At 43.0% G+C, this 14,086-nt stretch overlaps 1 protein-coding gene across 1 annotated transcript in view; it reads right to left on the reverse strand.

Moving 5' to 3' along the window:
• The window catches only part of SDK1 (sidekick cell adhesion molecule 1), a 478,174-nt gene that overhangs the window by 419,774 nt on the left and 44,314 nt on the right, over positions 1–14,086 (reverse strand). The window contains exons 3-4 of the mRNA XM_010845804.1: positions 13,227–13,333; positions 10,947–11,094 (exon numbers count right to left, since the gene is read on the reverse strand). Of these exons, the coding sequence (XP_010844106.1) occupies positions 10,947–11,094; positions 13,227–13,333 (255 nt within the window). The remainder of the gene's footprint in view (positions 1–10,946; positions 11,095–13,226; positions 13,334–14,086) is intronic.

A 14,086-nucleotide genomic window follows, 5' to 3' on the forward strand; every position in this document is an offset into this window, starting at 1 on the left:
GGAGGGATTGGGGCCAGGAGGAGAAGGGGATGACAGAGGATGAGAAGGCTGGATGGCATCACCGACTCGATAGACGTGAGTTTGAGTGAACTCTGGAAGTTGGTGATGGACAGGGAGGCCTGGTGTGCTGCGATTCATGGGGTCGCAAAGAGTCGGACACGACTGAGCGACTGAACTGAACTGAACTAATAAATGCATTTACAAATGCCTCTTGTTCATGGTTGTTGCTGTTTCAAAACAAAATGTGGACACAGATTTAAGAGCTAAAAAATAGAGCAAGGTATGATTCAACTAACACATTCTGGGCTTGGCAACTTCAGAATTTATTGTTCATTAAAACTGTATTTTAATTATCCTAGTTTTAATTAAAGTATTATGTAGAGCTGGTGAAATGCAATTATGTGCAACTGACTTAAGATGTATAATAGGCTAATATTTGTAAAGAAATGCATTATTGTCACTAGATCTGCTCATGGAAAATGAAGTGGTATTTTATTTTCAAATGAAAAATTGGTACATAGAATATTAAACTCTTGCCATTAAACACTACATTGCCCACTCAAATGGAACCCAGTAACTGTGAGATGCCCACACCCACGCCCAGGCTACTTCCTCTGCACAGGAATGGTCCTCTGGCTGTGACATGCCCTGTGTCCCAAAGCAGGGGCGCAGGGTCAGCTGCCTGCACATGCCCAGGGACCTTCACCCTCTGCATCCTGCTGTGGTTAGAACAACCAGAACAAAAAGAACTCTCTAGGCTTCAGCAATAAGCATTTGGAAAGCCCATGGAGCATGCACAGGAAGCCAAGGCAGCGGTGCTGTGCCCCGGGGCTCCAGCACACTCTCTGCCCTGGATCCTTCCTTCCCAGCTTACTCTAAGTCCCAGAAGACGTCCACAGACACAGTGCGTGCTCAGCCGCATGTACTCAAGACACTTCCAAAGCAGGTGTCAGGACATGACTGCTGTGTGCAACGTTGTGTGGGTGACAGAGTGCCTCAGGCCTCATGTCCTTGAGCACCAGTCGGTCGGTCGCTTCTCACCGGTTATCTCCTCGCCAGTCGGTCGGTCGCTTCTCACCGGTTATCTCCTCGCCAGTCGGTCGGTCGCTTCTCACCGGTTATCTCCTCGCCAGTCGGTCGGTCGCTTCTCACCGGTTATCTCCTCGCCAGTCGGTCGGTCGCTTCTCACCGGTTATCTCCTCGCCAGTCGGTCGGTCGCTTCTCACCGGTTATCTCCTCGCCAGTCGGTCGGTCGCTTCTCACCGGTTATCTCCTCGCCAGTCGGTCGGTCGCTTCTCACCATTATTTCTTCCCACACCCCTTACCAGCACATACCCACCCTGACTCCCTAAGAGTCTAAGTCCACCCACAAGGACTCAACCGGGCCACCCTCCTGAACTGCATCACCAGATCCCATCAAGTGGAAGGGACTGGATGGAGCAGCCAAGGAGAGGATGAGAGGATAGGAGGTGCCAGAGCACCCGCCTCCCCTCAGTCCCCCACTCAGGCGCTCTACCACCCCACAGCCATAGTCATCTGACTCTGCCAAACTGGATCACCCGTCACTTCCTCCCAATACAACACACAGACAACCAAAAGCCACCTCCCTCCTGCAAACCCTCCACATCCTTGTTTCTCAGTCCTGTGTGCCAGGCTACATACTTCACCCTTCTTTGAACCCAACAACCTTCTCTGCAACTGCACCAGAACCTCTCAGCTTTCCTGACACAGTCCATGACCACAAACCACAAAGGTGCGGTTGCACTCAAATGGGCCTCTAAGTCCAGCGTGTGGCTCGATTTGCTGTTGACGCTCCAGATAATTATTTAATACCTTCACTTCTCTCCTTGTGTCACACTTCACTCTAAACTTATAACTTATTCCCAATATTCACAGAGGAAATAAAAATCACAAGAAAGTCCTCAGCTTTCCACAAGCACATCTGCAAACAGCATGCATCCATGCTCTGTGTGGAAGTGGCCCTTGAGTCTACTCTCTTGCCCTCTACTCTAGCCCTGACGGGGCCCCCACCACACTGGGGCCCTGCTTCCCGTGCTGGTGCTAAGAGTGTCTGTGCTGCCCAGCCTCCTCCAGGACTCTGCCCCTCGCCCACATCTCACTGGGTCCCCACCTTCTTCTTCTCTAGGAGAGCATTTCTGTAGCACACAAACATTCTCAGTCATTTTGCACCTTGAACACTGGTGCTGCCCCCCCACTATCTCATGGACACTTGCCATTTCACTGCAGCCATTCCCAATAAAAATCCCCCCAGAGTTATTTCAGCTTGCTATCTTTACAGCCTTCTCTGTTATTTTAAATATGCTAAAATTGTAATTACTGAGCATTTCCTAATTAGAGAAAATAATAAAATGATGACCAATATTTCCAACATCCTACTTCCTCCTGGGTTCAACATCCCTTGTCCTCAAGCTGGTCCTTAGCAGCTCTTCCAGCAAAGTTCTCAGAAATGTATATTTTCAATCTGAAAAGGTCTTCCTTCCTCCCTTACTCTTGGATGTTAACTTGGCTGGATATGAAATTCTGTGATGACCATTGTAGCCTCAAGTATGATCATCTTCTCTATTATTGCAGTCAACTGTCATCTAACTAATGTTTTGAGGAAATCTGAATTATGTGTATGGTTGCTTTTAAGGCTTCTTCTTTGTCTTTGAGGTTCTACAGTTACACTATAATAAGTTTAAATTTGGATTTAGTTTTATTTATCTTACTTGCAACCTTTTCTGTTTCTTGACTCTGAAGGTTCCTCATGTTAGGAAATACTGCAATAATTCTCTCTCTGAATGTTACCTGCCCCATTTTCTTCATTCTTCCTTTCCGGGGCTCTTCTTAGATTTCTACTGATTATTCTATCCTCTTGGCCTGCCTTCTGTATTTTCCATCTTTTTATTTCTGTGCTTTATTCTGAGTATTTTCCTTCAATCTAGCAAAACAATATTTCTTACTTTAGCTGTAATATTGTCTGCTCTTTCACCCATTCAATTGGTTTTTTAAATAAATGATTGTATTTTTCACTTCAAGAAATTTAGTTTTTCTCTATTTGGCTCTTTTTAAAGTCAGCACATTAAAAGATGTTCAACATCATTAGCCATTAGGGAAATGCAAATTAAAAAACACAAGGAGTTATAATTACATACCCATCAAGATGGCTAGAATAAAAAATAGTGACAAGATTGAATGCTAGTGAGGAAGCGAAGACACTGGGTCACTTCCACCACTGGTGGGGATACAAAATCATACAGTCACTCTGGAAATAGTTTGGAATTTCCTTAAAAAAAAAAACAAAAAAAAACTCAACACGCAAATACCAGACACCCAGCTGCTGTGTCCCTGGGCATTTATTCCAGAAAAATGAAGACATATTCACACAAAACATATACAAGAATATTTACAGCAGCCTTATTCATAGGGTGAAAACCTAGATACAACCCAAATGTCCTTCACCAGGTGAATGGTTGTATGAGCTGTGATATGTCCATGCAATGGAAAACCACAAAATAACAGGGACTCTGGATACAACCCAAGTGTCCTTCACCAGGTGAACAGTTATATGAGCTGTGGTATGTCCACACGATGGAAAACCACACCATAAAAGGGAATCTGGTACTCGCACCTGCAATAACCTGAACGAATCAGAACTATGGTGAATGAAAAAAGTCAACGGTAAAAAGTCACAGACCGCATGATTCCATTTACAGAACATTCTCTGAATGATACAATTACAGAAATGGAAACCAGCTTTGTGACTGTCAGAATTTGGGGCACGGATGAGGGTTGGAGGAAAGGGATTGTGATATAAACAGGCAGCGTAGCAGGAATATTCTGTGTTTTGAGTGTATCAGCCTTAATATCCTGGCTGTGATGCTGCACAACAGCCCTACAAGGTCTCACAACCTTGTGGGGAAGCAGCTAAAAAGCATATGGGAGCTCTCTGTGTGACTCCTAACCACTGCATACGAATCCACAATTAACCCAAATACCAAGTCTGATTAAAAATGAGGAAAAACCAAATATTATATGATTTCACTCATATGAGGGACCTACTGGCATCAAATATCAATAACCTCATATATACAGATGACACCACCCTTATGGCAGAAAGTAAAGAGGAATTAAGGAGCCTCTTGATGAAGGTGAAAGAGGAGAATGAAAAAGCTGGCTTAAAACTCAACATTCAAAAAACTAAGATCATGGCATCTGGTCCCATCACATCATGGCAAGTAGATGGAGAAACAATGGAAACAGTGACAGACTTCATTCTTGGGCTCCAAAATCACTGCAGGTGGTGACTGTAGCCATGAAATTAAAAGATGCTTGCTCCATGGAAGAAAAGCTACGACAAACCCAGATAACATATTAAAAAACAGAGGCATTACTTTGCCAACAAAGGTTTGTATAGTCAAAGCTATGGTTTTTCCAGTAGTCATGTATGGATGTGAGAGCTGGGCAATAAAAAAGGCTGAGCGCTGAAGAACTGATGCCTAAAAACTGTGGTGCTGCAGAAGACTCTTCAGAGTCCCTTGGACAGCAAGGAGATCAAACCAATCAATTCTACAGGAAATCAATTCTGAATATTCATTGGAAGGACTGATACTAAGGCTGAAGCTCCAATGCTTTGGCCACCTGATGCGAAGAGCCGACTCATTGGAAAAGACCCTGATGCTGGGAAAAATTGAAGGCAGGAGGAGAAAGGGATGACACAGGATGAGATGGTTGGATGGCATCACTGACTCAACAGAAAAGAGTGTGAGCAAATCCCAGGAGATAGTGAAGGACAGGGAATCCTGGTGTGCTGCAGCCCATGGGGTTGCAAAGAGCTGGACATGACTGAGCAAGTAAACAACAGCAGCTGGCATCAAACTCTGGAGACAGAAGGTGGAGGGTGGATGCCAGGGGCTGGGGGCGGGACGGACAGCTAAGCGTGAACGCGGACAGTGTTTCAGTTTACAGGATGAAGGGGCTCCAAAGGTGGGGTGGTGGTGATGATGGCTGCCCAGCAATATGAATACAGTTAATGACACTTAATTTACAGAGAAAAATAGTTAAGGTAGATTTCAGGCTACACATAGTTTGCCACAATTTCAAAAAAATTTCCAAAAATAAAACCCACAAACACTTCGAAAGATGTACCACTGTGCGTGGAATACAACCCAGATTCTTTCCCAAATTCTGGCACCTCCAGGATCCCATTTCCCCTCTTGGGCCCCTTCTCTGTACACTCTCTGTTCACAATGCCCTGAGCACCAGACCACCAGTTAGCAAAGGCGACAGGCTTTGTCCTGGATTTGCATGTATGTGACCCCACCGCTCAGAATATTCGTCCTCTAGATCTGTGCATGGCTCGCTCCTCCTCCTTCGGACAGGAGCCCAAGAGTACAGTGGGGCACAGGGGCAAAGTGTGGGCTCAGCACCGACCAGCTGTTGGCCTCTCTCTGTCGCTGCTCCTTTCAGCAGAGTGACAGTAATGTTAATAACAATACAACCCACCGGGCTGCTGTGGGGCTTCGGTGAATCAGTACAGAGAAAACACTTCAAGCGGCGCCTAGCACTCAAAAAATACCTAAAAACAATACTTATCAACAGCACCTCAAAAATATCACAGAAATCATGTCCAACAAAAGAAGGCAGAAACAAAGGATTCCGTATTCTGTGATTCTATTTATAAGCAATTCTAGAATAAGCAAACTAACCTATGGTACCAGAGTGAGATTAGGGGCAGAGTGTGGCGGGACCGGGGGTAAGAACTGTCCTAGGCAACTTGATTAGGAGGGTGATAATACCCGTGTATACACTTGCTAAAATTCATCAACCTGTGTCCTTAAAATCTGTATGTCCTGTTGTATGTAAATTACAACTCAACAAAGTGGATTTTAAAGCCTCACCTGCACAGAGGCGTCCTTGGCCACACCCCGCTCCTGCTCAGCTCTCTCCCACCCACCTTTCTACACCCCTCGTCACTTTCATCATCCTCTGGATACGCCTGTGTTTCCACGCTGGACCATGACTCCAGGAGAGCAGAAGCTCCAATGTCCTCAGGCCCCTACCTGGCCTGAGCAGCTGGAACAGTGCCTGGCACAGAACAAGTGCTCAGCAAGTACCTACTACATGCAGGAAGGAAGAAAGAGCAGTGGAGAGGCAGGCCTGGCCCTGAGCATTGCTGGTGCAGACACCAGAAAGGACCTCAGAGGCCACCAACGATGCTGTCCTCATTTTTGACACGAGAAAATGGAGGCAAAGGAGAGTAAGTCATCTTCCCAAGGTCAGAATTAATGGTGGAAGCAGGTCTGGAGCTCGCATCTCCTAGTCTTCTTTACTTATACAAATGTGGCTCAATTCACACGTATAGACATACTCTATAAACATTCACAAAATGCCTATAAAACATAATATGAAAATTTTAAAAGCATATTATTTTGAAAGCCCAGTTAACTATAAAAATATTATTACAACCAGATCTACTTCATTCAAGCATTAAGTTGTGACTCCCAATACAAGTGCTAATTTAAATACATCTTTCTTGCAGCGCCTGAAATGAAATGGTAATAGGTTAATGGATGTTGGAGTATTTAAGCATGGACAATCATGAGTCAGACTGTTTTCAAGTCACCTGGGATGCTGTTTCCTGCCCATACTTCACAATTCAGCTCATTCTGAGCAAGTCATCTCACAAAACTGACTGCAGGTTTGAAATATTTAGTCTATAAACCTCGCATTCCTAGGAAAACACATGCCTGTACACTTGTGCTTACACATTCCCGTCAGGTAGGCTAAGGGTGCAGTTTGAGAGTAAGAACCTGCAATTAAGCAGAAGAATGGCACTGCACAGAACACGTTTCTGCGTCCTAATCTGATAACTACCAACATGAATTACCTCCCGGAGGTAAGAGGAGTACTGAATGACATCAGCATTCACATTTCATATTTTGAGAAATAAAAGGAAACAAAGAACATATATCTAAGCTGAAATAACACAGAACAATTTTATTATCAAAGTAGACTATACTTATAAGATAAGGCTATACTCATCTCTGACGTGCAAAGATAGCAAACTAACTGTTCGGATTCAGTAAATCAGAAAAACACATAAGCACTTTTTTCATCTTTTCAGATAAATAAAACCTATAATTACCAATTCAAAATTCTAAGTATATCTTATTCTCAATTCTTTCAAAATATTGTTTGCTTTTCCAAGATATATTTCGCCTTCGTTAGCACCACTTTCTCCTGAGGTTTGTTATGTCTCTCCCCTACCCCCCTGTTTTGGTGAGGATGTTTATACTACTACAGGAATTTCCTTCACATTCCTCATTTGTTCCATTTTTCCAGTATTGCATCTCTGCTCTGCACAGCACCAGGCCAAGGAGGGCGATAAACACAGACATCTTAGATGGTCAGGACTCAGGGGAGGTGAAAACCCCTTGAGGAGACAGCATCTACAGACACAGGGCAGGGTCGTGACTCTCGCTAGCTAACGTCTCCAGGGGAGATGTTGAAAGAAAGTGGCCACGTCTGCCACATGCTGGTCACAGGGACAGACCCTCAGCTTAACTGCTCCAGACCCAAGACACTTGCCTCCAGGTGAGAGCCCTACCTTCCCACCGTATCAGTCCCCTGTGGAGCCCTCTGCCTTCAGTCCCTTTGCCGTGTTACCGCCCATACGCCACAGTTTCAGGAACTGGGACGTGCATCCCCTTGGGAGGTCCTGCTCCCTGCTCCTCGGGCCTCAGGAGGGGCCCTGGCTGCCACCCCATCTGCTTCGGTTGGCCAGGCTCTGCAGTTCTCCAAACACTCCAACATGCTTCCTTGGTGCTTAGCCAGAGGCATCCTCTGTGACTTGCAGCCAAGAGCATCTTAACTGATACGATGGAACTCTCTGGGCTTTGTTCCCTGGCGTGTATGGTCCATATGCACTGTAAAACCTACAAGTAACAATACAGCAACCACCCCCAAGGTTCACCAAGCTGCCTTTGCTAACCTTGAAAGTGGTATACACAACTGTCCAATGACTGGATCCCCTTGGCCATCCAAGGGGATGTCACTCTTAACAAAACAATCCAAAACAAATGTCTACACCTTAATTAGAAGGGCGTGTTTGCCTTCTCTTTGTCAAGAATTTCTGAAGATAGGGACCAACAGACCCAATACAGAGAGGACAAACAGCACACATGCAGGCATGTTCACTGACGTGGGCGTGTGATTGTGTGAGCCTGTGGCTCATGGCAAACCCAGGCTAACCTACAGTATTTCAACTTGAAAGCTGCTGTTCTAAAACAGGAGGAAAAAGATGAAAGCAGTAAAAGGAAAAAATAAATCAAAAGCACGAAGAAGGTTCGGCAAAATAAAGTGAAACGAAGAATTGGCCTGATGCAGAAGAGAGCTTGAGATGTAGAGTCGGCAGACCTGGGTTAGAGCCCCGACTCTGCCATTTGTCAGCTATGCGCCCTTGGGTGGGTCATTTAACAACTCCAGTCTTCAGTTCTGATAGCTAATTATACCTGCCTCAGTAGGCGACTCTGAGGATTAGAGAAGATATGTTTAAAGTACTCAATAATAGCTGCTGTTAGTATTATTAATAGACTATTCAACTAATTTTTCAAGTTGAAAAACATTAGACTCACCTTTTCCCTTGAAAATGAAAAAAAAAAAAAAGTCATTTAATTTTAAGCCTAAAGCTCACATTTCTCAGGTTATGAGATAATGTTAAAGCGTGGCGGGGAAGGGGTGGCAAGGTGAGGAGGCCCCTCCTTCCCTTGACGGCGGTCCATCCCTCCCGTGTGTTAGGGCGCTGACCCCAGGAATCGGTAAAAGCCGATGGAGAGGTCTGAGCTGCCTCAATAGGCGTGAAACACCTTGAGCCAAACGCTCCGTTTTAAGTGACACCTCTCACGGTCAAGAACAGACCTAATGCCATCTGAGTTTTGTCTGCCCGCCATCTGGGCAGAGGCGATGCGTAAGTGCTCTTCCACCTGAGGTCTGAGCTGGACTTCATTGGAAGTGTAAAGTAATACATCTGTGAACGATGCATAAACTTGTGGAGATAACTACGCAAGTACTGATTTATGATACCTCGCACAGCAGGTACTTAATAAATATGGGGCTGATGATGAGGTGGAAAATACGAAACTAAAAGGCCTTGAGAAAGTGTAAATATCCATAATCAGCCTCATCTCATCTCTTAAAAAAAAGAAGCCATCAGGCATATTACTCTACTGAGACTGGAGATTTATCAGTCACTTCATGGTGGTAAGCAGACTGTCTGCTATGACACTAAGTTAAAGCCCTATGAGTATCCTTTGTGTTATTGGCTCACCAGGAATTAAGCAGTCTTCAGCAAGAAATCACAAGTTAAAAAAAAAAAAAAAAAACAAGCTTACAAAATTAAGAGTTGTTATTTCTTTCTGCATCCTTTTGTACTTGAATAAATGTTGTCTCAGGAACATAGCTAGACAATGGATTAACAAATGAATTACTTTGTAGTTATTTGCTACTGAATGAAAATAATCCTCCACCACAGACACTAATTAGAAGCTCCAGTGTTTGAGGGGAAGCCTAAGTCAACCTACCCGCCCTTCTGAGGACTGACTCTTTCCACCCGTGCCCAGCCACACTGTGCTCAACACAAGGACCTTCCAGAACACTGCACAGGAATCTACCTCAGCTGCCTTATTCTCAGCCCCACCACCCTCTAAGAAAACGAGAAATTGATCCCTTATCTCTGTTTCACGCCAATTCCAGAGGCATTTGTTATAATTGGAATCAATATAAAGGTGGATACCTAAGCAAGTTTCAATAAAATACAGAAAAAGGGCATAAGTTATCCCATTTCCCAAGGTAATTTATATTTTTACTAGAATTTTAAAATATGGCTTTTACATATTTCAGTATTTTTCCTGTTTTCAATAACCAGGATAGAAACATTTGCTAAATAAGCTTAAGAATTATGTAGGCACAAACAGAGTTCTGATGCCCAGGCAGAAGAGTGGGGATTCTGGGCTTAAAGACAGGACCGAGTGGACGGTCAAGTGGGGAGAAAGCATATTTGAAAAACCATTCAGCAAATTCTCTTACACATAACCTTTCTGGGAAAAAAATAAAACCATTTTCTTCTCACAGTTTTTGTTTTTTTTTCCTGAGTGCAACCATCTGATGGCATAAATATTTGACATTTAGCCCAAGATTATAGCATTTCATGATCCTTTCAGACATGTCCATCCTCAAACCTTTATATTCAGTATATTATCTTTAAATTACATTGCAAAATGCCCACTTATGAAATATATCCGAAATGTTCTTTTTAATCACTTAAAGCTTTCAAATGCAGAAACTATCTTGCATTAGATAAATATCTTAAATGGGAGATAGGCAAGAACACCTTGAAATAATGCTTATCTAATCACAAAGCAACTGCTCTGCAATAGATGGGTGAACCACTAATTAGACAAAGGGAAATAAAACTGTCATGGTAGGATAAAAGGATAAAGAGAAATAAGCAGTAATTACTGTTTTATCGTCAGAGAAAGTAGTATCAAATGTGGCTCAGTAAAAAGAGGGAAAAACCCTACAGCTCTGTAAGTAAATACCAGAACTCATTAAATTAGTACTTGGAGCTCAGTACAACTCAGGATGACAATGGCATCTCAAAAAAGTGCATTCAGAAAAGGAGAAAAAAAAACAAACCACCATAAAGAGTGAGTGAGGGTGCTTTAGTTAGGGCATGTGCTATACTGGAGAATAACATTACATGAGGCTTTCCTTAAACTGCTTAAAAATGTCCAAGCCAGTCTTAAAATAGCTCTTGATTAAGGCTCGAGGTAGGTCTAGGAGACCAGGTTACTCTTTCTGAAGCTTAATTGGCACACTTAATATGTACAGTGGTACCGACCGGTGTCACGAGACGTGTTTCGAACTGCAGGTTTGGAACAACTTACATCCTGCTGCTGGGGATAATCTTGTGCCCGTCTCGGAACCACGTCACCTGGGGCCGGGGGCAGCTGCTGATGGGCGGCAAGCTGAGGACGGCTGCGCGGCCTTCCGAGACCACTCGTCTCTCGTCTGCATCCGTGAAATCTCCCATATCTGTAGAGGAAAATCAGACTTCTAAGTTCCAGAAGACTCTTTTTGAGAGGGAGGGAGGTCAAAGATGGACACTCTGTTTTATGGCAAAGTCACCGACGTCGCCCTCATGGAGCAGTGAGACCACAGAGGAGCGTTCCTGCCGATGAGTGCAGGCTGGGGGCGGGGAGAAGCGAGGGCAGGAGCCGCGGGCCTCCAGAGGGCCCACAGGACGCGTGCGTCAGCAGAGCTCCGTGGTCTTTGTGTTGCTGCCGCAACAGGACAAGGACACGTGTGCCACCGATTTTAATACTGACGTCTTTGTGGGAAAGCATCCTCCTGCTGCATGAAGCATTTGCCCAGAAGCGCTAAGAAAATACCTTCGGATACCGCCCAGACCTCTGCCGCCGGTTCTGCCCAGGCAGCCCTGTTCAGCTTCGCCGCTGTTTCTGGGGTGAAGGCTTCCTGAAAGAATCTTCCGGGAGAAGTGTTTTTTTAACCATTAGTTCACTTTTGGAGAGTTCTCTAAACCCCATGCTACTGACTTCATTTGGGGCAGGTAGGTTTTGTTCCAGTCTTTGTGCTACTTACTGGTTTAGAGCATTTAAAAAATAGGATCACAGGGAAAAACCCAGACATTACAAGGTGGGTATATGTGGCCAATTTTAAAATTAGTACCATCTGAAAGGTTTGAAAAATTTTCATATTGTGAGTAGCTACAGATATATGTATATACACATGGGTATGGAATTCATATACATTTGAAACAGTCTATAAAACATCTCTATTATCAATGAACTCCTGATTCAAAAGAAAGTATTTACTATGTTGCAAGCAGTATTTAATAGTCTAGGAAACATATGAAACAATGAAACGGATTAGGATATTCACAGGTAAAGTGAAATTTGTTATCAAAGAGAGAAATTAGAGATAAGAAAGTCTAGCCCTAGAGATAAAGGATAGCAAGAAAAAAGCCCAAAATTAAATTTTATAAACTAGTACTTAATATATTATAATAAATTCTAAGCTTATTCAAATATATTTTGAGTACTGACCTTAATTTTTTATTTATGAATTGTTTTCAATTATTCAATTGAATAAAAATTCTGAATTATTCTGCAGACAGGTTTAGTTGAGTGACTTCACCACCACAATTCAGAAAAATGAAGCCTTCCTAGTAATTAAAACTAAACACGTATAGCATCAGCACCGTACACAGTCACTAGTAATTACAGGGGAAAAGTAGAATAACTAGAAATTATTTTATTTTATACAGTAACACTGAAAACTGCAAGCCTTAACTGGGGTCAAAATGACAAGTGAGAAAATACCTTCATCATTGGTTGACGTGACCCAATTTAGGAGCTCTTTAGAATTCTCTAAAATCTATTATGAGGCATTAATATGCAACTTAAAATAACAACACTTTTTGCTTTCTTTTAAATAAAGAGACATTTTGGTTATAAATTCAGAATATAATAAAGCCTACAGGCCACTTTACATGGACCCTACCCATCACAGATTTTGGACTAAAGTATTAAAACTAAATATTAATACTGAAGTATTAAATACTTTGAATTGGCCGACTCCCCTCTCCACCATTCTGCTAAACACTACACCAAAATTCCAGTCCCTGCCTTCTGATATCCCCTCTGGTTACTTTTAAAAGTTTCATTCTCTAAAATGGTCTGCCCAGCAGAGAATTATTAACTCACTCCAGAATTGAGACATGCTATCCGTGGACTTGGGCAGTTGAAGGATTTCTAAACAAATCATCATTGGAGAGAACTGGCTACGAACAGACAAAATCTTATCTGAGTTTAACTTTTTTATTTTAAAAACATTTGAATCTGAATATAACAAAAGCTGAGAGCAGCTAATTCATAAAGCAGAAAGCATCTTGCTCATTTTTCCTATCCTCCACGGGGCCTTATCTCCTGAATTGAAAGAAGTGGCATTCACCTCACCAGCCCCACCATCATCGTCAGACCAGCTGCATTCGGTATTTACTTATCTCTCAACCAATTTTAGCAATTATCCTCTTCCAAATAGAACCCGAGATAGAAACTCAACTCCCACCATGGTCAAAGGTGACTTTGATTAGCGTGCCCACAGACACTGTTTAACATTTGTAGATGTTTTCACTGTGCACATACATGCGACTTGAACTTCCGATCTTCTTTGCAAGAGTGCTCCCATTCTGTTCCGAACAACGCAGCGGTAAAACCCGGCATCCAGCCTTTGCAAAGATGGAATAACGTACCTGCCAAACAGCAAAAAGCAGTGTTAATGGTTGTATAACTACACAGCCAGCCATGACACCCAATCTAGTATATTTTGGTATCTAGCAGCAAAAATATTTTAATTTTGGTAAACTAATATCTATGCACCCCTTTGCTGACCAACAGGCTCGCTGCAACCGCAGTTTATCTGTGAGGCTATGTAATGGCTGTTTGTCTCTCCAACTAGGCTGTGACTACCCCACACCCCATGGGCCCGTCTTGTTCCCCGCTGTACCCCATGCCATCATGTAGACACATCACTCAAAATGGCCTCAATGAAAGATAACTGTTAAAAAGCTGAAAAGCATTCCACTTAAACTAGGCCTTTTGATTTTTTTTTTATAATTCCTTTTCTTAGAATTTCTAAAAATTCTTTCTAGAACTGCAACAGTTATGTGCTCCTGCATCAAAGTTCAGACAACGCGGGATGAGACACAGGCCTCATTCAGGCGAAGCGAAAGGGACACCAGGACACAGCTCTGCTCCCCACAAAGAGCAGAGCCTTTGGGCAACATTCACTCCACACACCTGCCTTTCTTCTACACATATGGCCTGATACTAACTTTAAAATCTTTCCTGATTGACTAAAAGTTTATTTTATTTGTATTTTCCATTCCTATGATTATAAATAACCATTCCTCAAATCAATGCCTTTCTAAAAAGATCAGTAAATATTACAGGGGGGAAAAGGTAGTTAGAAGATATGGTCTCCATAAAAGCCCTGGTTTTTTATA

Source organism: Bison bison, unplaced genomic scaffold (genome assembly GCF_000754665.1).
Source record: "Bison bison bison isolate TAMUID 2011002044 unplaced genomic scaffold, Bison_UMD1.0 scf7180017864223, whole genome shotgun sequence".
Lineage (NCBI taxonomy): Eukaryota > Metazoa > Chordata > Mammalia > Artiodactyla > Bovidae > Bison > Bison bison.